At 42.8% G+C, this 26,304-nt stretch overlaps 1 protein-coding gene across 1 annotated transcript in view; it reads left to right on the top strand.

The window, feature by feature from the left end:
* Positions 1-26,304, top strand: part of LOC140550261 (thyrotropin-releasing hormone-degrading ectoenzyme-like) — a 341,162-nt gene that overhangs the window by 270,226 nt on the left and 44,632 nt on the right. Inside the window, exons 11-14 of the mRNA XM_072674121.1 lie at positions 3,343-3,431; positions 11,331-11,464; positions 12,965-13,020; positions 25,913-26,060. Of these exons, the coding sequence (XP_072530222.1) occupies positions 3,343-3,431; positions 11,331-11,464; positions 12,965-13,020; positions 25,913-26,060 (427 nt within the window). The remainder of the gene's footprint in view (positions 1-3,342; positions 3,432-11,330; positions 11,465-12,964; positions 13,021-25,912; positions 26,061-26,304) is intronic.

Here is a 26,304-nt window from a genome sequence, read left to right as displayed (position 1 = left end):
AACCATTAAGCAACTCCATAGCAACCACCTAGCTCAATTAGGCAAGCTTTTGAAGGACCCCCCCCCCCCTTTAAAACAGTAAAAATATACACTAAAGGACAATTATAGCAGTTGTATGCTAGAACACTCCAGTTATAGCAACCACCTCACAACACCATAGCGACCACTTAGGAACTCCATAGCAGCCACCTAGCTAAATTAGTCAACTTTTAGAAGAACCCCCCCCCCTTTTGTGTACTGTAAAGAACAGTAATAGCAGTTGTATGCTAGAGCACTTATATTCCTCACACCACCATAGCGACCACTTAGCAACTCCATAGCAGCCACCTAGCTAAAACCACTTAGCAACTCCATAGCAGCCACCTAGCTAAATTAGTCAACTTTTAAAAGACTGTCCCCGCATAGATGTACAGTAGGGGATAGTTATAGCAGTTGTATGCTAGAGCACTTATATTCTACAGTTAAAGCAACCACCTCACAGCACCATAGCAACACTTAGCAACTCCATAGCAGCCACCTAGGTCAATTAGGCAAGCTTTTGAAGACCCCCCCCCCCCTTTTAAAGAGCATAGATCTACAGTAAAGGACAGTTATAGCAGTTGTATGCTAGAGCATTTATATTCCTCACAGCACCATAGCAACCACTTAGCAACTCTATAGCAACCACCTAGCTCAATTAGGCAAGCTTTTAGAATACCCCCCCCCCCTTTAAAAAGAAAAGACGTACAGTAAAGGACAGTTATAGCAGTTGTATGCTAGAGAATTTATATTCCTCACAACACCATAGCAACTCCATAGCAACCACCTAGCTCAATTAGGCAAGCTTTTTTGAAGGGACGAAGTATCTCCTCACACTATGCTGTAGAGGTCACACGGGGTCTCGTTATAGAGAGGGCCAGTGTAATCAGGGCCAGTGTAGAGTTAAATACATTACTGGTCAAAAGACTTGCCCCTCTTACCATAAATAGCTGCGTGCCCTTCCATTTACTGTTCATTTCTGAAATTATGCTTCCCTCGGGGTCCCCGATGACCAAACACATTAGCCGCATGGACATCTGGACTCATGAATGCGGATAATTGGCGTAATTAAATAATGAAAGGTCTCAGGACTCAGACGGGGGGACAAAGGGCTGTAGATTGCCGGCCCGGCGGGACTCGTATTGCGGCGTAATAGCGCTAATTTCTGGGCCGAGGGTCCGACCGCACCTTTCCTTCTGCTTGTCCGAGGTAATCCGGCCTGGCAGGCAACAGGCCGAGACCACCCGGGGGTGGTTGCTTTTATAGGCGGGGGGGTGGGGGGGGGCACATGTGTTTGTCTGTATGTGTGTGTGTGTGTGTGTGAGACAGCTGTCAGAGACTATTTGAACGGATGTGTTCAGCCTTACACACACACACACACACACACACACACACACACACACACACACACACACACACACTCACACACACTCACACTTACATAGGGCAGCATTGCAGCATTACAGGGTGATGATAGAGAACATGACATGTAAACGAACACTGAATGATGCAAACTCACTGAGTGTGTGTGTGTGTGTGTGTGTGTGTGTGTGTGTGTGTGTGTGTGTGTGTAAGGAAGAGCGGGAGTGTTTTACAACTTGTGAGTAGATGAGATCGTGCTTCATTCAGATTTGATGCTAGCGGCTCCTCAGGGAGGTTAGCAGTCATCTCATGTGTTTTTAATTGAGTCGTATTGCCTGCTGATGAGAGACTCTCTCAATAGAGGTAAATCAGCTCTGCTGAATGAATGCAGATCTGCCTCCTCTCGCCACTCCAACACATACACTGTACGGACAAAAGTATTGGGACGCCTGCTCGTTCACCTGCATCGCCTCTTATGAAATCAAGGGTATTAAAAAAGAGCTGATCCTGCTTCTGTTGGAGTAACTGTCTCTACTGTCCAGAGAAGAAGTTAGGCTTTCTACTAGATTTTGGAGCTGGAGCATTGCTGTGAGGATTTTAATGCATTCAGCTACAAGAATAGTGTTGGTGAGGTCAGGATGTTGGATGATGATCACCACCACCCCACCTTATCATCCCCCAACCGTAGTATAGAGCTGTTTGATCAGAAGAATCGTGAAAGGCCTGGGGTGTACTCCAGTGAGGAACCCTCAGGGCTTCCTAGACCTTCAGAGAAGACCTGGTGATTTCTGGGAATCGGAAAAATATGATTGCGGTTCGGTTGTATTCCAGATAACCCTGTGTTTAAACTCTGCAGGTGTAGAAGACAGTACTAGTGCTAGTCTGAACAAGGCTGGCAGTGGATGGCTTCATGTGTCAGAGGAGACGTGTGCTAGTCTTCATCCTCTTAGCGTTGGGGGCATTGCTGGTGATAGGGGGAGTTCACATAAACAAAAAAATATATAAATAAATAATACATTTTTAAAAATAAATAAATTAAACTAATAAAAAATATTCCACCTAAAAAGAGAAAGATTTTAAAATATATAAAATATTATATTATATAATAGAATGTGTATATATATAACTTTATAATTGTTATTATTATAATTATAATTATTATATGAAATAATATTTTATTATATATATACATGACCTTTTTTAGTCTTAAATTATAAAAAGTTTACAATTTATAATAAGCTTAATAGTTATGATCATTTTTAAAATTATATGTATATATATATATATATATGTATATATTAAAACATATATAAATATATTAAAAGCAAAATATACAAAGAAATTAAAATGATACAAAGTTTATATGAAGGTTAAAATTTAAGTAAAAACATTAAAAGTAAAATAGAACAAAAAATACAAATAATTAGTAGTAAAATCTAAAAAGAAAAATCTATATATTCTTATATATAATATAATAGTTTATATATTCTGTATTTTAGATATTATATATGACATTTTATATTTTGCCTTTTTTACTTTTAAATTATAAAAATTTCACAATTTATTATTTTTATTTATTATCAAAGGCAAAGTATAAAAAGAAATTTAAAAATAAATAAAATGATAGAAGCAATATATATTAAGGTTAAAATAAGTAAAAATGTTAATAAAATGAAATGAAAATTAAACATGATCAGAAGTAAAAGCTAAAAAAAGAAACAGAATAAAATAAATAGTAAAAATGACTAAAAATCTCCAGACTGAGTGGGTCAGCATTCTGAGCTCCTCTCAGCTCTACTGGAAGGCTGTTCCCGCGGTTTGGGCGCAGCATCACCAGAATGATGGACTGTGTTAGGAGGCAGGCGGAGGTGTAAAAAAAAAACAGTGTAAACGTTATTTTTACAGAACTGCTTCCTTTAAACTCTCTTTCCTTTCTTCTCCTGCTCTCTCTCTCTCTCTCAGCTTCCAGTGGCAGATCCCGCTGACGCTGTCGGTGGGAAACTCCAGTCACATATCGCCGGAAACTATCATCTGGGTCTCTAATAAAACAGGTAGGCTCCAACCTGCATTCCCATGCCATCACAAGCACATAGACAGACACACACACACACACACACACGTATACAGTACAGGACACACACTGTAGCAGAATATGGAGACGTCTCTGGTCCTCTGGTGTGTCTTCATGTACGCTGTCAGACTCAGGGGATGCGGGACTGTCAGGGTTTCAGTACAGTAAAGGCTCATTTGTCGAGGCTCAGGCGAGGAAGGGGGAGCTCTGAGAAACTCGGGCTGGAGTCATGGGCGGCTCCAGCTAATGAGAACTGCAGCTGCACCCCCTTCTTGTCGAACCGAGGCTGGGCGGGGGTGGTGGTGGTGGCTTGCGAATTTCCGGCAGAAGGTGGAGGTTTAGTAATGGTGGAGAGAAGGAGATTGGGGACGGCCCTTCTCCTTCCCAAATTGTACGTATTTGATAGCTTAATTTTTTTATGTTAGATTAAATACCTGTCTAGGCCCTGTGGAGAAGAACTGCCAATAGAATAGGACTCTCTGGAGCAGATCAACATTATGGACCTATTGGCACCATGCTGCCTAATAATGCCAGGTGTGGGCTAGTAGAGGGGTGTATATAAAGCCCCCCAGCATTGAGCTGTGGAGCAGTGGAAGAACTGTGTTCTCTGGAATGATGGTGGTGGAGCTCCATCCAATACTTTTGGGAGGAGTTGGGGATGATGAGGTGGGGTGGAGATCATCCAGCATCCAACAGTAGAGACAGTACTAGACAGTAGAGTCAGTTACTCCAGCAAAAGCAGGATCAGCTCTTATGAATACCCTTGATTTCAGAAGAAACACTGAATCAGCAGGTGTCCCAATACTTTTGTCCGTAGTGTATGAAGGGCAGTAAACAGACAGGACAGTGCAGTTTTCTCTTGTCATTTTTGTTTTCAAGGATTTGAAGCCTTTTTATTTGATTTATTCTTGCTTTTAGTTCGCTTTTTAAATCCGTGACTGAATGGTGGCCGAGGAGGACTAGGAGCTCCAGCTGCTCAGTAAAGAACCAGAGTCTCTGGAGCGGCAAATTAAGGCGCTTAGGCTGTTAGACCAGCAGCTCCAACAGAAAACCCGCCTAGAAGCGGCTCATGATGGCTCCTGCTTTGCTGGTGCGACTGATCTACTTGACCTTGGGCTGGTCGCAAGAGAAGTGGGTCGCAAAGCAGCAGGAGCACCTGTGCTGTGACGGCTTTGGCCCCGGCTAAAGACCCCCTTAATCCAGGGGCCTCCCCTGCAGCTCGGGTAGCTGAGGGAGATGCCAGCAATTAACAGCAACCGGCATGAAGTCCTCCGCTCCCTGTCCTCCTCAGAATCAATGATCAGTGTCAGAAACTGTTGAAGTCTTTAGAGACTCGATTGGAAAGTGCTGGAAACTCCAGACTCCAGCTAAAGGTCCTGCTTTTATCTCCGGATTTCAGTCGTTGGAGTTTTTCCTCTGAATATTTCATGTTGCTTTTAGTGAAAATAAGGACATTGGAACGTTTCTACTGGTCCGAGAGGAACGAACTGCTGAAGGAGGAGGACGACTAAAGCCAAAACCATCGTTCCAGGGCCTCTGCTGACCTACACTCTAAAAAATACTGGATCAAGAAATTGGCTGATACTGAGCGTTGGAGTACTCGGATTGGACCTGTATCAGACGATACTCAACTTTTAAGGACTCAGATTGGCTCAGATTGGCTCATAATGGCCAGTTGGATCGATATCGTTATCGATATCGGCTAATATTTAGCAGGGTGCTACAAAGGGTTGGTGCTTCAGAAGAACCACGTTTGTTTCCATAAAGATTTTCTTTTTGTCATAAAAATATGAATATTCTTAAAATTGGTAATTAAACTTTTAAAAGGTCTCTTTTACAAACATGGTTCTTTACAGAAACTAAAAATGGTTTCAGATATTATTCAGCATTTAGGTACTGATTAAATCTGTTTCAGCCAATTAAGATATTCAGCATTAAGGTTTTCGGATTAGATCAGCATCAATCAATACTTTGCATTGAAGTATTTAGATTGGATCAGGATTGGCTGATACTGAGCATTAGGTCACTCAGATTGGACCTGTATCAGACGATACTCAACTTTTAAATACTCAGACAAGATTGCTAACAGCCAGTACTCAGCATTAAGGTACTTAGATTGGATTGATATCAGCATTGTCTAATACTTAGCAAGGTGCTACAAAGGGTTGTTTGAGTGATGCCTCAGAAGAAACACCTTTTTTGCAGTAGAAATATGATCATTTCTAAAATCAGTAATTAAACCTTTACATTGGCTTCTTTTAATATTTAAGGTACTCAGCATTTAGGTGCCTAGATTGGATTGATTACGGCTGGTACTCAGCAATAAGGTACTTGGATTGGATCTATTTCAGACAATGCTCAGAATTCAGGTTCACAGTTTGGATCGATATCAGACAATAATTAGAAATGAGGTATTAGGATTGGATCAGTAGTATCCGATACTCAACATTAGGGTACTCAGATTGGATCATATCAGTCGATACTTAGCATTTAGAGACTCATACTGAATCTGTGTAAGTTGATACTCAGCATTAAGGTACTTCAGTTGGATCAGTATTGGCTAATAGTTAGCATTAACATATTCAGATCTGATCATTATTGATCAATGCTCAGCATTAAGGCACTGAGATTGGATCTGTTTCAGCGTTTACTCAGCATTTCGGTACTTGGAGTGGATTCAGCAGATACTCCAGCATTTTTAGTACTCATACTGAATCGTTATCAGATGATACTCAGCATTAAGTTATTTTGATTGGATGGGGACTTGCTGATACTCAGCATTTAGGTATTTTGATTGGATGGGGTCTTGCTGATACTCAGCATTTAGGTATTTTGATTTGATGGGGACTTGCTGATACTCAACATTTAGGTATTTTGATTTGATGGGGACTTGCTGATACTCAACATTTAGGTATTTTGATTGGATGGAAACTTGCTGATACTCAGCATTTAGGCACTAAGATTGGATGGGGACTTGCTGATACTCAGCATTTAGGTATTTTGATTGGATGGAGACTTGCTGGTACTCAACATTTAGGTATGTGGATTGGATGGGCACTTGCTGGGACTCAACATTTAGGTATTTGGATTGGATGGGCACTTGCTGATACTCAGCATTTAGGTATTTTGATTGGATGGGGACTTGCTGATACTCAGCATTTAGGTATTTTGATTGGATGGGGACTTGCTGATACTCAACATTTAGGTATTTTGATTGGATGGAGACTTGCTGATACTCAGCATTTAGGCACTAAGATTGGATGGGGACTTGCTGATACTCAGCATTTAGGTATTTTGATTGGATGGGGACTTGCTGGTACTCAACATTTAGGTATTTTGATTGGATGGGCACTTGCTGATACTCAGCATTTAGGTATTTGGATTGGATGGGCACTTGCTGATACTCAGCATTTAGGTATTTTGATTGGATGGGCACTTGCTGATACTCAGCATTTAGGTATTTTGATTGGATGGGCACTTGCTGATACTCAGCATTTAGGTATTTGGATTGGATGGGCACTTGCTGATACTCAGCATTTAGGTATTTATTTTGATTATATGGGACTTGCTGATATTCAGCATTTAGGTATTTTGATTGGATGGGGACTTGTTGATACTCAGCATTAAGGTATTTTGATTGGATGGGGGACTTTTTACTACCCAGCATTTAGGTATTTTGATTGGATGGGGGACTTTTTACTACCCAGCATTGAGGTATTTTGATTGGATGGGGTCTTGCTGATACTCAGTATTTAGGTATTTTGATTGGATGGAGACTTGCTGGTACTCAACATTTAGGTATTTGGATTGGATGAGCACTTGCTGATACTCAGCATTTAGGTATTTGGATTGGATGGGCACTTGCTGATACTCAGCATTTAGGTAATTTGATTGGATGGGGCCTTTTTTTTACCCAGCATTTAGGTATTTTGATTGAATGGGGTCTTGCTGATACTCAGTATTTAGGTATTTTGATTGGATGGGGACTTGTTGATACTCAGCATTTAGGTATTTTGATTGGATGGGGACTTTTTACTACCCAGCATTTAGGTATTTTGATTGGATGGGGTCTTGCTGGTACTCAGCATCGAGGTATTTTGATTGGATGGGGGTCTTGCTGATACTCAGTATTTAGGTATTTTGATTGGATGGAGACTTGCTGGTACTCAACATTTAGGTATTTTGATTGGATGGAGACTTGCTGGTACTCAACATTTAGGTATTTGGATTGGATGGGCACTTGCTGATACTCAGCATTTAGGTATTTTGATTGGATGGGCACTTGCTGATACTCAGCATTTAGGTAATTTGATTGGATGGGGCCTTTTTTCTACCCAGCATTTAGGTATTTTGATTGGATTTGGACTTGCTGATACTCAGCATTTAGGTATTTTGATTGGATTTTTGAATTTTTTATAGTTTTGTGTATGGAAATTTAATTTTCAATCCTTTAGACTTGAACTGGTTATTTTTAGGTTGCTGTGCCTTGAAGACTGACATATGTAAATGGTCTGTGTCCTGATTGGCTGTGTTGTACCTGGGTAGTCTGGGTTGGAATGTGCAGTAACAACACTCCTTGGCGCAGTCTGAGCTAAGCCTCTCAAAACCAGCCTAATTCGTGGCCTAGTTTCCCACGTGGGCCAAGTGTGTGTGAACTGGGGAAATGGTAAAGCTTTTAAACTCTTTTTTTGTTGTTGTTGTTGTTGGGAAAAACAAAAGTGCTCTGGGTTTACCATGAAATAAGCTCTTTAATATAAATGTACGGCATGTTGTTCTAGCTATCGCTTGTAAAGATTAAAGGCACAATTCAGTTCTCCTGTTTTCCTGGAAGCAAAAATGTGTATACTTTAGAAACGCTCATCCTTCACAGGTGTGCTTCATCGGAGCTGCTGCCTCTACATCTCCTAAATGGTTGGATCTGGGGCTCGCGAGCTTCTTTTGTTGATGCATTTCTTCAGAAATGCATTTTTATTCTGTGCGGTGGCTAAGCGGGGAATAGCCCCGTGTCGGCCATCATTCTCTTTAATCCCGTTCCATTCCTCTTCTCCCCCGGGAGTTAGCAGAGAGAGAGAGAGAGAGAGAGAGAGACAGATGATCCGTGGCTGGAACCGCATCATTTGGGGCCAGTTACATTCTAAAAGGCTGAATTCAATTTAGCCTTCGACTTCCTCGCCGTGCTTCACCGTCGGAAAGGTCTCCACTGTGTGTGACCGTTTAACTGGCCTCTATTCTCGCACAGTGAACTGGGAACAATGGCTATTAGGCTCACAAGCAGAGCTGTAGGGGATCCAGCAGAGACGCTCCATTTATATGCATTATTTCCCATGCTTGACTCCACCAATCTGCCCGCCAGTAGGCCAGACGCTGTCTGGATGGCTGGAGACATTAAACGAGTGTCCACCGAGCGGTCTGAGCTGCTCAAGCGGCGCGTTTGTTATCCCCGGAAAAAAGGCCGGAGTCAATGAGTTAATATAATGGAATATTACGGGACATGAACATGGCATTCACATGGGATGTACCGACGGCGGCTTTAATAGAGCCAAATAAAGTCCGCCTCTTTAGAGTGAGACAAATTAATCGTACAGTTGAGGGGATGAACGGGGTTAAAGAGCTTCAGAGCTGCTTTGGAAAAGAAGTCCCAGAATTCTCTCCTGTATTATTTCAATCTCTCTCTAGGTGGCGTAATAGAGCATAACTTTGAAGTTACAGCTCACAGTGAGAGCTAGCCAGGCTGAAGTGCAGCCTCCAAACAAGGTGGAGGTAGTTTCACACACCATTACAGCTCACAGTGAGAGCCAGCCAGGCACAAGCACAGCCTCCAAACATGGTGGAGGTAGTTTCGCACACTGCTGCAGCTCACAGTAAGAGCCAGCCAGGCTAAAGAACATCTTCCAAACATGGTGGAGGTAGTTTCACACACTGCTACAGCTCACAGTGAGAGCTAGCCAGGCTGAAGCACAGCCTCCAAACATGGTGGGGGTAGTTTCACACACTGCTACAGCTCACAGTGAGAGCTAGCCAGGCTGAAGCACAGCCTCCAAACATGGTGGGGGTAGTTTCACACACTGCTACAGCTCACAGTGAGAGCTAGCCAGGCTGAAGTGCAGCCTCCAAACATGGTGGAGGTAGTTTCACACACTGCTGCAGCTCACAGTAAGAGCCAGCCAGGCTAAAGAACATCTTCCAAACATGGTGGAGGTAGTTTCACACACTGCTACAGCTCACAGTGAGAGCCAGCCAGGCTAAAGCACAGCCTCCAAACATGGTGGAGGTAGTTTTACACACTGCTACAGCTCCTAGTGAGACCTAGCCAAGCTAAAGTACAGCCTCCAAACATGGTGGAGGTAGTTTCACACACTGCTGCAGCTCACAGTAAGAGCCAGCCAGACTAAAGAACATCTTCCAAACATGGTGGAGGTAGTTTCACACACTGCTACAGCTCACAGTGAGAGCCAGCCAGGCTAAAGCACAGCCTCCAAACATGGTGGAGGTAGTTTTACACACTGCTACAGCTCCTAGTGAGACCTAGCCAAGCTAAAGTACAGCCTCCAAACATGGTGGAGGTAGTTTCACACACTGCTGCAGCTCACAGTGAGATCTAGCCAGGCTGAAGCACAGCCTCCAAACATGGTGGAGGTAGTTTCACACACTGCTGCAGCTCACAGTGAGAGCCAGCCAGGCTGAAGCACAGCCTCCAAACATGGTGGGGGTAGTTTCACACACTGCTACAGCTCACAGTGAGAGCTAGCCAGGCTGAAGCACAGCCTCCAAACATGGTGGGGGTAGTTTCACACACTGCTGCAGCTCCTAGTGAGAGCTAGCAAGGCTGAAGCACAGCCTCCAAACATGGTGGGGGTAGTTTCACACACTGCTACAGCTCACAGTGAGAGCTAGCCAGGCTGAAGCACAGCCTCCAAACATGGTGGGGGTAGTTTCACACACTGCTGCAGCTCCTAGTGAGAGCTAGCAAGGGTGAAGCACAGCCTCCAAACATGGTGGGGGTAGTTTCACACACTGCTACAGCTCACAGTGAGAGCGAGCCAAGCTAAAACACAGCCTCCAAACATGGTGGAGGTAGTTTTACACACTGCTACAGCTCACTGTGAGAGCCAGCCAGGCTAATGTACACCCTCCAAACATGTACTTTAGATGTGATGGAAATCTAGTAACAATATCACAATTAGAAGTGTGTAAAATGATGAAATTGGAAGCGCAGGAATCCCCACCACCACCATCTGGAGCGCGACAAACAAATTGCCTCTTAATGGCTTATTTACTGCAGAAGTATGTTTGAGATATCAGCTTAATCAGGGGATAAAATGACGAGGAATGAAATCCATGAGCGTGGGCTGACGCACACTGTGCCACATTCAGAATTGATTATGAGTGCGTTCATGAAATCTGCCGGAACGTAAGCTCTATGAACGTGAGGCACATCATCATCATCATCATCGTCGTCGTCGTTGTCGTCGATAGCAGGCAATCTCGCTTCGTTCCTGCAAACGAGTCAATTACGCTACGTGACATTTCATCTTGTGTCCCGCCGCTCACCTCTCCATAATGGATGAGCGACGGAGACTAGATTCATTAGAAACGGCTCCAGTCAGGGCACACTTCCCACCATACAAGACCTGGCTGTCTATAGGCATTCCCATTAGCTCCATTGGAGTGACTGTCACCGGGTGCCCCCTTCCATTTATCACTAAACCTGGCCTGAAGAGTGTTTGTGTGTGTGTATGTGTGTGTATGTGTGTGTGTGTGTGTGTGTGAGAGAGAGAGAGAGAGTTTTTCCAAAGGAATGACAATGCCGATGTCCTAATGAGCTGTCAGTCGTGCCGTTAAATATTCTCCCCTCGCTCCTTTTCCTCATTATTTATAGAGACGCACCGAGTGGGCCGCATGGAGGAGGAGACGTGGTTGCTGGGCAACATCAATCAGACGGGCTACTTCAGGGTGAACTATGACCTCCACAACTGGAGACTCCTCATACAGCAGCTTATGATCAACCCAACGGTACAAACCCATTCATTTCCCTCATATTCGCTGGCTTGCTTATAGTCCTCTTTCATTTTTCACTCGGCCTCTTCGGCCTGTCGCTGCTCATTTTTCAATTTCCATAAATCCTCGGCTTCGTCTCCTATGGCTCCTTTTGGACCCCGGTTTATTATTCCTTCATTTGCTCCCTCTATTCCTTTCCTGCCTGCTGTTTTGCTGTGTGCCACTATCAGAGAAAATCAAATTTACACACTTTCCCCCTTTTAAAGGTGCCCTAGAATGGATGAGTGTGTTTATCTAGTCCGCGGACTGAGGACATCGGGTGGGGAAGTGCAGTGCAGGTGTAGCTTGCTGGGGGATGCTTATGTTGATGTAATGTGGTTGAACTGGTGCGTAAAATCCACATGGCACTGGTGTGGCACTTAGCCTGCATCACCGGCGCCAGTGGGGGGTAGGTACGGCCTTTAGTCACCAGGGAAGCCAGGGATCACGCTGTTGAGCCTTCCGGAGAGCTGCTGAGGGCTTAATTCAGTGAAATGCTGACAGACGGAGGTGCGTACTTGATGGCACACACTGCTGCAGCTCACAGAGAGAACCACACAGGCTGAAGTGCAGCCTCCAAACATGGTGGAGGTAGTTTCACACACTGCTACAGTTCACAGTGAGAGCTAACCTGGCTAAAGCACAGCCTCCAAACATGGTGGAGGTAGTTTCACACACTGCTGCAGCTCATAGTGAGACCTAGCCAAGCTAAAGTACAGCCTCCAAACATGGTGGAGGTAGTTTCACACACTGCTGCAGCTCACAGTGAGAGCCAGCCAGGCTAAAGAACATCTTCCAAACATGGAGGAGGTAGTTTCACACACTCTTATAGCTCACGGTTAGAGCCAGCCAGGCTAAAGCACAGCCTCCAAACATGGTGGAGGTAGTTTTACACACTGCTGCAGCTCACAGTAAGAGCTAACCTGGCTAAAGCACAGCCTCCAAACATGGTGGAGGTAGTTTCACACACTGCTACAGCTCACAGTGAGAGCCAGCCAGGCTAAAGCACCGCCTCCAAACATGGTGGAGGTAGTTTCACACACTGCTACAGCTCACTGTGAGAGCCAGCCAGGCTAAAGAACATCTTCCAAACATGGTGGAGGTAGTTTTACACACTGCTACAGCTCCTAGTGAGACCTAGCCAAGCTAAAGTACAGCCTCCAAACATGGTGGAGGTAGTTTCACACACTGCTGCAGCTCACAGTAAGAGCCAGCCAGGCTAAAGAACATCTTCCAAACATGGTGGAGGTAGTTTCACACACTGCTACAGCTCACAGTGAGAAGAATAGAGAAATGAGTGTATGGCAAAATAACAGGGCGGTAAATAGGCTTGTTAAATGACGTCTGAGCATTTTTTATCCCCACCCAAAGTCCAGCTCTTACTATTTATATGTCTTTAATACTCAAAAAATGCAGCTTATGGCTCCTTTAAGACCATCAGTTAAATTTTTCCCTCTCCTTCATTGTTTCCTGCAGATCATCTCGGTGGGCAATCGAGCCGGCCTGATTGACGACGTCTTCAACCTAGCCAGGTGGGTTTTTAGTGGCTAACAACAAAACGCAAGCCACGAAAACTGCTCTGGTTGGTCCTCCCCTCCTGCAGCCCGGAGGTAGGGGAGGTAAAAAGACTGGTGTGTGTGGAGCTCCTGTCGAAACGAAGCCTGCGGCGAAGCTGCCAGCCCCACGCTGAGCTAAAAGATAATGGGAGAAGGGAGGAGTGTAGATACATCCCTCTGTTCCAGCTCTCTGTCTCTCTCTCTCTCTCCTTACCTTCTACCACCACCTGCTTGCTGAGCAGATCCAGCAGAGCTCAATCATTAGCGCCAGTCTCCTACAGGAGTCTCCTACAGGTCCCTGTTGAGCTGCTGTTAAAGCTGCAGCTGCTGGGAGGTGGGAGGGGGGCTGTGGAGAAGGGTGCGGTGGGAGAGTGATGGGAGAGTGAGAGATCTTTCCTCCAGCTATACTCGTGGAGTGAGCATGCTCTGAGGATTCCCGAACCCTTTGATGCTTCCTGGCATTGCAGCCTGTTTAAAGTGTCGCAGAGCGGAGATTTGAGAACTGGGGAAGTTCTAACGGCAGTGCTCTGCTGGCCACTATATCAGAAACCCCCTTCCTGCTGTTTCACCTGGTCAGTTTCCTGATGCACAGTTTGTGTTAGACCTTCATCAGTGGGCCGGTTTTGTGGCCTGAGAGTGGATGCATGCGGTAGGTGTTTCTAATAAAGTGGCCAGTGAGTAGACGCACAAGGTAGGTGTTTCTAATAAAGTGGCCAGTGAGTGAAAGCATTGGGTAGGTGTTTCTGATAAAGTGGCCAGTGAGTGGAAGCATCAGGTAGGTGTTTCTGATTAGGTGGCCAGTGAGTGAAAGCATCAGGTAGGTGTTTCTAATAAAGTGGCCAGTGAGTGAAAGCATCAGGTAGGTGTTTCTAATAAAGTGGCCAGTGAGTGAAAGCATCAGGTAGGTGTTTCTAATAAAGTGGCCAGTGAGTGAAAGCATCAGGTAGGTGTTTCTAAAAAAGTGGCCAGTGAATGGAAGCATCTTGTAGGTGTTTCTAATAAAGTGTCCAGTAAGTGGAACTCACAAGTTAGGTGTTTCTAATAAAGTGGCCAGTGAGTGGAACTCACAAGTTCGATGTTTCTGATAAAGTGGCCAGTGAGTAGAAGCACCAGGTAGGTGTTTCTAATAAAGTGGCCAGTGAGTGAAAGCATGCGGTAGGTGTTTCTAACAAAGTGGCCAGTGAGTGGAACTCACAAGTTAGGTGTTTCTAATAAAGTGGCCAGTGAGTGGAACTCACAAGTTCAATGTTTCTGATAAAGTGGCCAGTGAGTAGAAGCACCAGGTAGGTGTTTCTAATAAAGTGGCCAATGATTAGCGGTTCAAGGGGGCAGGGAATGAGTGCTGCATCACAGCAGTTTTGCGTAAATGAACACCGCTGAGCTTCAGCTGGTGGAAATCCATTTCCTTCGTGTTTAAACAGAAACCTTTCGTTCTTCGCCTCAGTTGTCTGTGGAATACCTGGATAATCACAACACAAAGAACTCAATAACCATTAACGGCAATAAAGTGCTGTCGAGCGCTGTTTCTGTCTCGAGGGGAAAACAGGCACTACTGCGGATTTGTATCTAAACCTCAGCTCAGTTACCAAAGCGTATTTCCAGCTGCACATGTGGACAAAAGTATTTGGACACCTGCTCATTCATTGCTTCTTCCGAAATGTAAAAAAGGGTGATAAAAAAAAGAGTTGATCCTGCTTTTGTTGGAGTAACTGTCTCTCTCTACTGTCCAGAGAAGAAGACTTTAAGAGCATTGCTGTGAGGATTTGATTGCATTCAAGAGCTAGTTAGTGGGTTAGTAAGGTCAGGATGTTGGATGATGATCACCACCCCACCTCATGATCATCCCCAACCCCCCAACTTCCCATCCCATTCAAAACTCTGGATGGAACTCCACCACCACCACCATTATAATTCCAGAGAACACAGTTCTTCCACTGCTCTCGATGCAGGGGGGCTTTTTATATACACCCCTCTAGCCCACATCTGGCATTAGGCAGCAGCATGGTGGCAATAGGTTCCTCTGACTTTTCTGCTGCAGGGGTCGTTAATGAATCTCTACAGGGGCTAGTCAAGCCGTGTATGTGTGTGTGCATTAGATGGGCCGTCCACAAACATTTGGACCTGTGGTGTACATGGTTAATCCCACAGACTGCTATCTCCTCCCTCAGGACCAGCAGACCTCCTCCTCCTCCTGGATGTGCTTTTTTGCTCCACCTAATGGCTCCAGACCAGAGGAAATGCTCCACAAACACGAAATGATTTGCGAACATTTATCGAAATGCTAACAGTGGGTTATCCTGATGCGTTTCTGCACTGCTTCTGCTGATAAGTCAGAGAGCTCGTTGGTGAGGTTCTGCTATGAGCTGTTTTCAGAGGCAGGGAACTGTGTTTGTTGACAGTTTGCCCGTAGCGTAGCTTTGAACACATTGTGTGGGGCAATCAGTCTATCCAGAGCTTTTCCACTGACTGCCCCCCAACAAACGAACAGGAAAGCTGCCAGATGCTTTCAGACTTTTTCTTTTTTTCCTTCTGCTTCTTCTTCTTCCCAGCCCAGCCCGGCGTTCATCACGGGGAAATGGATAGACTCATCAGCCACTGCTGTGTGTGTGTTTCATGCTGGGACAGACAAGGGTTTAACAGGCCTGCGGAGTGTTGCGTTGTTATGTAAAATGCACTGACTTGGCCACAGCTGCTACCCAAGTGCGATGATTCACTTGAATGAATGCGGAACAACAGGAGAACTCGGCTAGATTACACTCGCACAGGGCCGAGGATTGAACCCTGAGGAACGCCCTCTAGTAAGGCGGTGTTATTTCATTCTCTGCTGCTTTCGTTTGTTTATTCGTTTGTTCCAGTTACACTTTAGTTAGCTTTGCTTAATTAGCTGTCTCTTTCTGTGCGAAAGCTAAATTGTTTCCTGTAAAATGGAGAAGGCTGACGCTTCCTACAATTCTCTACCTTTTGTTTGTTTATTCTTATAGTTGCAGTTGGCCTGTAGTTAATAGTGATGATTAATCAGCTGCCACTTTCTTAACAAAAGGTAAATTCTACTCTTTCCTTAAGGCTACAGTTTCTACAGTTCTCCACCTGTGGGCTACTTTCCTGTTACATTGGCAAAGGGTTGAGGATTGAACCCTGAGGTATACCCTCTTATAAGACAGTGTTATTTAGTTCTCTGGTGTTTTCTGTTGATTTATTCTTTTATTTCAACTTGCTTTCTTTAATTAAATGCCTCCCTGTCGATCTTTACTTCGTATAAGGCAGGGTGTTGTAGTATGAATGGTAGCTTTTGCAGTTATTTGCCCTTAGAGCTCATATTTGCCAAGAGTTGTGGAATGAACCCTGAAGAATGCCCTCTAGTAAAGCAATATTATTTCATTCTTTGCATTTTAAATGTTTTTTTCCCCCTCATTCCAGTTGGACTGTAGATAATGGGCTGTAACTAAAGTGTCACTTTTTTTAACAGAAGCCAAATTAACTCAAACCTTTATTTAACCTCTTGAGGTTGCATCCTCATATGAGGACATTCGATTTATGCTCTATAATACGTAATGTTTTTAAACTTTGACCCTTTGGCCTCAAATGAGGACATTGTTTGTACAAGGACTAAGGTTAGTTTCTATACTTGTTAGGTCCTGATAATCCCAAACAGGAGAAATTAAAAATGCACACCAAGCAAAAGTCCGGGTCTCAGAGGGAGGCCGACTCCACCTGTGGGTTCTTCTCCTGTTACTGTTAAAGGGTTGAGGACTGAACCCTGAGGTACAATGTCTCATAAGTGTAATTTAATTCTCTAGTGCTTTTTTAATTTATTGAATTATTGTTTTATTTGAGCTAGTTTTGAGCTATATATATATATATATATATTTTTTTTTATGTGCAAGTCAAGGTAAAAATATTTTAGTTATATGAAGACCCGTTCTTACAGTTACTTACTCCTCCTGTAGATTCCTGCCCAGTTGCACTCAACTGGAAGGGCTGAGGACTGAGCCCTGAGGAACACCCTCTTGTGTTATTTTAGTTCTCTGGTTTTTTTATTTGTTTATTTATTCTTTTTTCTTTTTTTTTGATAGTTTTGTTTAACTATCTCCCAGTTTATTAGAACAACGTGAATTCCTCCTTGTATAACAGATGAGTCACATTTTGCTGTGAAATTTGCAAAGAGTTGTGGAGTGAACGCTGAGGAACGTCTTCTAGTAAAGCTGTATTATTTTCTGCTGCTTTTATTTGTTTATTCTTATACTCCAGTTAAAGTAAGTACCTCAACAAAAGATGTATTGTCCCCTGTAATATATATATATATATATATATATATATATATATATATATATATATATATATATATATATATATATATATATTAATATATATAATATATATATATATATTTTTTTTTATTATTATTCTTTTTTTTTATATATGTGCAAGTCAAGGTAAAAATATTTTAGTTATAAGAAGACCCGTTCTTACAGTTCTCCTCCTGTAGATTCTTGCCCAGTTGCACTCAACTGGAAGGGTTGAGGACTGAGCCCTGAGGAACACCCTCTTGTATTTAATTCTCTGGTGTATGTATGTATTTATTTATTTATTTATTTATTATTTGACTCCAGTTTTATTAGCTGCCGCTTTCTTAACAGAGTGTAATCGTTTCCATGTGAAATAGGAAGTCAGTTTTTTTTCCTCTTAAAATGAGGTGGAAACGTACCTCCGGTGTTGTAGTAGGAATGGCACTTCTTGAAGTGCTGTGCCCTTGGGTTGTTTTCCTGTTAACCTCTGCATTAGTAGATAATAGAAACCTTCCCTTTGCAGTAGCTTCAGGGGGAATATTACCAGTCTGTTTTATTCCACCTCAGGGCCTGTACCTTCGGAGGTGTTTACTGGCCCTTATGTGTTGGAGATGCTGGGTTGCACCCCTGCATATTAACGGCGACACAGTTGTTAATCACGCTGACTGGCTGGTGTGTGCATTAAAGGGAAGGGGGCGCTGAAGAACAGCAGACATTGTTGCGTTCGCGAGGCGCCTCAAGCGGTACCACCTAATTAAATGCTCCTGTAGCTCATGGGAAATATTCACACAGTTCAATAATGCTGTTTCACATGGCCGTGCCTGCCTTTCCGGATATTCATTTTTTTACAGTCTGCAGAGCGTGGAGAGGAAACACTGGCGTTGGCCAGGTTAGCCAGTGTTGGTCATGTGTGGAATAGCGTCTCTCAGCATTTGCATTATGAGTCGATCTCCAGAGCTGGGAGTGTTTTGTTAGTGGAGTCTTTGACGGCGTGCTTATTCGATTCATTTAAGCGAACAATGAGGGTTTCTTTGTCATTTACTCTTCAGCTGATGGAGCTAGTTAATGGACCTTCTTTTTTCAACGCGCTGCGAATCTTTCTTAAATGAGTAAACAATTACGAGGCAATTTAGCCGTTAATGCTTTTTATTTACCCGGTTGGAAGCTGCTTTGTTCGGGTTCTTTTAGGGGGGAAAATGTATCGGCGCTGTCACGCAAAAACTTTGTATCTCCATTTTTGCTGTTTTTCGCTTTTTGACATCTTGTGGATCAGCCAGTTGATCTAGATTGATGAATGAACCAATAGAAATGCTCCAAAATCGACATGAATAAACTTGTTTTAGGTTGTTCTTGGAAAAGTTCAACTTTTTATAAGGCCGGTTCCTACAGTGGTTTCTTTTTCTGTTACACTTACAAAGGGTTTCTAATGTACGCGAGGCTCAATGCTCGGTTTCTTCAGCATAATGTTTTAACAATAAAGGATCCTGATTGGATGGTTCCCAAGAAAAGTGGTCCCACTAAAAACACTTAAAATAAATAAATAGAAACGCCATAAATTACCAACGCTGTCTTTTTAGAGGGCGTTCCTCAGGGTTCAGTCCTTAACCCTTTGTAACTGTAACAGGAAAAGAAACCACTTGAACCAGTTGAACTTTTCCAAGAACAAACTAAAACAAGTTCATTCATGTTGATTTTGGAGCATTTCTATTGGTTCATTCATTAATCAAGATCAACTGCCCGATCCACATGATGTCAAAAAGCAAAAAACAGCAAAAATGGAGATACAAGGTGACAGCGCCAATACATGTTCCCTCTAACAGAACCCGAACAAAGCAGCTAAATTGCCGGCTATAAATAGAAACATGGCGATTCTATTTCTTTTTATTTCTTTGTTTAATTAGCTGCCAGTTTTTGAAAAACAGACGAGTCACATTTTGCTGTTGTAGATTAAACCCTGAGGAAACCCTGAGTCTTCTAGTAAAGCTGTATTATTCTCTGCTGCTTTTATTTAGTTTATTATTATACTCCAGTTTAATTAAGTACCTCTTCCTCAACAAAATATGAATTGTTCCCTGTAATATATATATATATATATATATATATAGTTATTATTATTATTTTTTTAATATGTGCAAGTCAAGGTAAATATATTTTAGTTATAAGAAGACCCGTTCTTACAGTTCTCCTCCTGTAGATTCTTGCCCAGTTGCACTTAAATAAGGGCTGAGGACTGAGCCCTGAGGAACACCCTCTTGTAATACAGTGTTATTTCAGGCTCTTTTTAATGTAGCTGTTTGTGTTAAACTAGCTGCCAGTGTCTAAAGACAAGATAAATTCCTTCCTGTTATTCAGACAAATCACATTTTGCTGCCACATTTGCAAAGAGTCGTAAAGTGAACCCTGAAGAACGCCCTGTAGTAAAGCTGTATTATTCTCTGCTGCTTCTATTTAGTTTATTATTATACTCCAGTTTAATGAAGTACCTCTCCCTCAACAAAAGATGAATTGGTCCCTGTAATATATATATATATATATATATATATATATATATATATATATATATATATATATACATATATATATATATTTTTTATGTGCAAGTCAAGCCAAAACATTTTAGTTATAAGAAGACCCGCACTGAAAGAATCTTTCTTTACACAAAACGAGTAAACAATTACGAGGCAGTTTAGACGTTAATGCTTTTTATTTACCCGGTTGGAAGCTGCTTTGTTTGGGTTCTTTTAGGGGGGAAAATGTATCTGCGCTGTCACGCAAAAACTTTGTATCTCCATTTTTGCTGTTTTTCGCTTTTTGACATCTTGTGGATCGGGCAGTTGATCTTGATTGATGAATGAACCAATAGAAATGCTCCAAAATCGACATAAATGAACTTGTTTTAGGCCGGTTCCTACAGTGGTTTCTTTTTCTGTTACACTTACAAAGGGTTAAGGACTGAACCCTGAGGAACGCCCTCTAAATAGACAGCATTGTTAATTTATGACGTTTCTATTTATTTATTTTGAATGTTTTTAGTGGGACCACTTTTCTTGGGAACCATCCAATCAGGATCCTTTATTGTTAAAAAATTATATATATATATTGTAATTGTTTAGTTACACCGATCAGCCATAAGATTAATACCAGGTGACGTGATTATCTTCATCTACAGTTGCATCTGGCCTGGGGTGGATATTCCAGTTCTTGAAACAGGACAAATGTGAGATAAGAACCAAGCTGTGAGGTTCTAGACGATGACTGGATCAGAACATCTACAGAACATCAGGCATCAGGTCTTGTGGGCTGTTCCTAGTGGTCAGCATCTACCAGGGCCTACCAAACGAGCTCCAAGGGAGGGCAACCAGTGAACCGGTGGCAGGGTCATGAGCGCCCAAGTCTCATAAATGCTCTTACAGGACGTAAAGGGTCTGCTGCTGACATTCGGACACCTTCAGAGGGCTTGTGTGACTTCAGAGTCCGTGCTTCAAATGGTCAGATCTGTTGTGGCGGCACAAAGGGGACCTGTTATGGCCGATTGGTGTATATGGACACATGCATAATATATGGATCACACGCATTTTTGATTGATAGAAATAGAAATTATTTTACATTATTTTGAACGTTTTTCACTTTTTGCCATATTTTGAATCTAGAAGCTGTTCTTTATATTGTGTCCAAAGTTCATGATGAATGAACCAATAGAAATGCTCCAAAATGACTCAGATTTAAATATTTTTCCACTGACTTCCATTGAACGTCGTGAAGGGGTTTCCTCACTCCTGCTGTTTTGAAGATATGAGGTTTTTGCCCTGATTTTTTTATCCCGGCAGTTTCGTCTTCCATCATTAGCTGGAAGGCCGAGTGTGTGGGTGATCTTGTCCAGGTGTTTCTCAGACACCTGTCCAGACAAGAGCCTCTGTGGAGTGTGAAATGCGTCATAGACACACACACACACACACATGCACACACACGCTTTGTCGATTTCACCCTCAGCATTTCTGAGTGTGTATGAATGATGAATGACCTTGATGCCTCACACAACTTGTCTCCCCGAGGTTGTGTGTATGTGTGTGTATGTGTGTGTGTGTGTGTGTGTGTGTGTGTGTGTGTTTCTCTAGCAGAAATAATGAACTCATTCTTCGCTCTATGTGCCGAGAGCAGGGGAAAAAAAGCTTCAGTGCTCTTCAGGGCGTTATGGTAATGTTGTATTCTTTTATTTTTAATGAACACCACCCGCCCCCAACACCGCCCTCCCACCACCACCACCACCACCACACCTCCCATCCCTCCTTCCCTCCTCGCCCCCCAAACCAAAGCTGAATAATTCAGAAAAGAAGAGACGGGGGGAAAAAGGGGTACAAACAGCGGCAGCCGGAGATACTGCCTCTGTAATGCGCTCCCACCACTGCTGCCATTTCTCACAAAGCGCAGTTAGACTTCGCCGATTTCCTGCAACTTATCGTTTTTCAATACGGAGTCCTGGAGCCCTCAGCGCTCCACACTCTCTCCTTCTCCTTTCTCGATTGCAACACCCCACATAGTGCCAACACTGAGGCCTTATCGATGGAGGGATGGAGGGTCGTTGCCAAGAAGACAAGCAGTCCGACCTGTTGGACGCTGATGTTTAGCAGCTGTTTCGGGTGGGTTTATCCAGTCAGAGCAAAGAAAAAGACACGAGGGCAAAAGTATTTGGACACCTGCTCATTCAATTCTTCTGAGATCAAGGCTATTAAAAGGAGTAACTGTCTCTACTGTCCAGGGAAGAAGACTTTCCTCCTCCTCAACTCGTCCCAAAAGTACTGGATGGCGCAGCACCATCATTCCAGAGAGTGGGAGAGGCTTTATACCCCTCTAGCCCACGACTGGCATTGGGCAGCAGCATGGTGCCAATAGGTTCATCTAGGTTTATCTGCTCCTATTCTATTGGCAGTACCTCTCTACAGGGACTAGATAAGACATGTATGTGTGTGTGTGTGTGTGTGTGTGTGTGTGTGCATGTGTGCAGAACTTACAGTAGCTGAATGCATTCACTACTAGAAGGGGTGTCCACAAACATTTGGACATGTAGTGCATAACTAGTCAGCTGTTATCCAGGATTATCAGTGCCTGACCCTCCCTCTCCATCCTCCACGCTCCTCTTCTCCACCTTAAGAGGCAGGCCGAGCGCGAGAAGGAGATGTACTTCCTGAAGACGAGCGTTTGCTGGGCCTTTAATGTGACATGACTGATTAAGGCTCCAGAGTAATTGTGCTTTATTGTCTGCCTTTAAAGTCTATGGCTTAATGAGGGAGTCAGTGTAATTAATGCACAGCTGCAGCCTGATTTATTTGACGGTTGGAACTCTCAGACTCGCCTCGCGTACCAGACACTGAAAAACGCTTTGCAGCATCAAATATGTACGGTTATATGTCTTATTTGTAGCTGCGCTAACGAAGATAAACCAGCCTCCAGTTTTCAGCTCAGAGGATTGTGGGTAATGGTTATTAAGGTGCCTTATATTTGTGATTGTCCAGGTATTCCACAGACAACTGAGACAGAGACGGAAAGGGGCATTACGCCTATTTATTCACACTACATAGGCTTTGTGCTTCCATACTGGACACTTTATCAGAAACACCTACAGTCTGCTTCCATCCACTGGCCACTTTATCAGAAACACCTACAGTGTGCTTCCACTCACTGGACACTTTATCAGAAACACCTACAGTCTGCTTCCATCCACTGGCCACTTTATCAGAAACACCTACAGTCTGCTTCCAATTACTGGCCACTTTATCAGAAACACTTACAGTCTGCTTCCACTCACTGGCCACTTTATTAGAAACACCTATTTTGTGCTTCCACTTACTGGCCACTTTATCAGAAACACCTACAGTGCTTCCACTTACTGGCCACTTTATCAGAAACACCTACAGTCTGCTTCCATCCACTGGCCACTTTATCAGAAACACCTACAGTCTGCTTCCACTTACTGGCCACTTTATCAGAAACACCTACAGTCTGCTTCCATCCACTGGCCACTTTATCAGAAACACCTACAGTCTGCTTCCATCCACTGGCCACTTTATCAGAAACACTTACAGTCTGCTTCCATCCACTGGCCACTTTATCAGAAACACCTACAGTCTGCTTCCATCCACTGGCCACTTTATCAGAAACACTTACAGTCTGCTTTCATCCACTGGCCACTTTATCAGAAACACCTACAGTCTGCTTCCACTCACCGGCCACTTTATTAGAAACACCTATTTTGTGTTTCCACTTACTGGCCACTTTATCAGAAACACCTACAGTCTGCTTCCACCCACTGGCCACTTTATCAGAAACACCTACAGTCTGCTTCCATCCACTTGCCACTGAGCTGAGCTTTCTCTGCTGCTAATAGCCTGCTGATGGCCTGCAGGACTAGCTGGGTGGTGGTGCGCAGTGTTCCTCGCGTGCTCTGCGGAGATCCTCTGAAGTTCTTCTGCAGGTTTTTGTCTCAGTGCCCACTCGGAGTGTGTGATATGCCTGAGGCCGTGGAGCTGCTGGGGTTGGGATGCATGCGAAAAGCGTAGATGGCAAGCCTGGGGACTAATTTTAGCACCCAAATGCTCCGTCTCATTTGAGCAGACCTCAAAGACCTGCTGAAATATTACCTCATTTTTGATATGCTGCTCCCGATGACAGTAGATGGGGTTTGATCTTCTGCTTTTAGTGCCAGCGCCTTTATTTCAAAAAGCCTCTGATGTTTTATGGATTTATGCAAAGTGAACAGGACTGTAGCTTTACAACAGGAGATGGTTTTTTTGTTGTTGTTTTTTTCCGTCTTCTTCTTTTTCCCTTACAGGACACAGCGTGGCTTTTCATGCAAAGCTTTATATGAGCCCATAAGGCACCCCTCCGATTATGTTGTGATTTAAATAGAGACGAAACGCGAGGCCTTTTTACAAATGTTAAATCAGCCATGTGTCTCGCAGTGAGGAAGCCTGGCATGAAATTAACCTGCCAGTGCTAAAAAACACCCATTTATTCTTTTAACTCTGAAGCTGCGCCACTTAACAGAGAGCCGTCAGTTCACAGCCGCCACGCTCGCATCCAGTGGGTTTCATACTGTCAGATTTACACATAGAGCATGCATATGTATATACAAGCCCTGCTGAGGATGTGTGGAATCACTGTTTTTTTTAAATATATAGAAACAGATTAGAGGTTTGATGAAAGCAGAAAGATCGAGTGATAAACAGGCATTTTTAAACTGGAGATTCACAAAACAATGGGAACCAACAACCCCCCTAAAAGACTCGGTAAACCACTGACACTGCCCACCATCCAATAAACAGCTTTTAAAGCTCCAGAACAAATCTCTATTAGCATTAATATCCAGAATTAAGCTCTAAAAACATTAATATCCAGAATGAAGCTATAATAACATTAATATCCAGTATGAAGTTCTAATAGCATTAATATCCAGTATGAAGCTCTAATAGCATTAATATCCAGTATGAAGCTCTAATAGCATTAATATCCAGAATGAATCTCTAATAGCATTAATATCCAGTATGAACTTCTAATAACATTAATATCCAGAATTAAGCTCTAATAACACTAATATCCAGTATGAAGTTCTAATAGCATTAATATCCAGTATGAAGCTATAATAAGATTAATATCCAGTATGAAGCTCTAATAACATTAATATCCAGTATGAACTTCTAATAACATTAATATCCAGAATGAAGCTATAATAACATTAATATCCAGTATGAAGCTCTAATAACATTAATATCCAGTATGAACTTCTAATAACATTAATATCCAGAATGAAGCTATAATAACATTAATATCCAGTATGAAGCTCTAATAGCAGTAATATCCAGTATTAAGCTCTAAAAACATTAATATCCAGTATGAAGTTCTAATAGCATTAATATCCAGTATTAAGCTCTAAAAACATTAATATCCAGTATGAAGTTCTAATAGCATTAATATCCAGAATGAAGCTCTAATAATATTTATATCCAGTATGAAGCTATAATAACATTAATATCCAGTATGAAGTTCTAGTAACATTTATATCCAGTATGAAGCTCTAATAGCAGTAATATCCAGTATTAAGCTCTAAAAACATTAATATCCAGTATGAAGTTCTAATAGCATTAATATCCAGTATGAAGCTCTAATAACATTAATATCCAGTATGAACTTCTAATAACATTAATATCCAGTATGAACTTCTAATAACATTAATATCCAGAATGAAGCTATAATAACATTAATATCCAGTATGAAGTCCTAATAACATTAATATCCAGTATGAAGCTCTAATAGCATTAATATCCAGTATGAAGCTCTAATAACATTAATATCCAGTATGAACTTCTAATAACATTAATATCCAGTATGAACTTCTAATAACATTAATATCCAGTATGAACTTCTAATAACATTAATATCCAGTATGAACTTCTAATAGCATTAATATCCAGTATGAAGCTCTAATTACCCATCTCTGTCTCTCTCTCTCTCTCTCTGTCTCTCTCTCTCTCTCTCTCTCTCTCTCTCTCTGTCTCTCTCTCTCTCTCTCTCTCTCTCTCCCTCTACAGGGCTGGGTATCTTCCTCAGAACATGCCGCTGCAGATCATCTCTTATCTCTCCGAGGAGAGCGAGTTCCTGCCCTGGCACGCTGCCAGCCGAGCCCTCTACCAGCTGGACAAGCTGCTGGACCGCACGGAGGACTACAGCCTGTTTAGTGTAGGTGAAGCTTCATCACGATAAGATTAGAGCGATAGTTCAGCCAAAGACCTACAGTATCCCTGAGGAACTTTGAAGGCTCCTCAAAAACACCTTAAGATGTTTCTCCAAGTGTTTCTATCTGAAGAACGTCCAAAAGTTCCTCAAGGTTTTTATACTTGCCCACAGACCGTAACTGGCCTCTTACTTTTGGCTGGATAGGTCGGTCCTCCATCTCCCCCCATTAACAGGCACTTGTTAGCTG

Source organism: Salminus brasiliensis, chromosome 2 (assembly GCF_030463535.1).
Source record: "Salminus brasiliensis chromosome 2, fSalBra1.hap2, whole genome shotgun sequence".
Classification (NCBI taxonomy): Eukaryota; Metazoa; Chordata; class Actinopteri; order Characiformes; family Bryconidae; genus Salminus; species Salminus brasiliensis.
The sequence above is the reverse complement of the archived record's forward strand: the minus strand, read 5'-3'. Positions and strand labels throughout refer to the sequence as shown.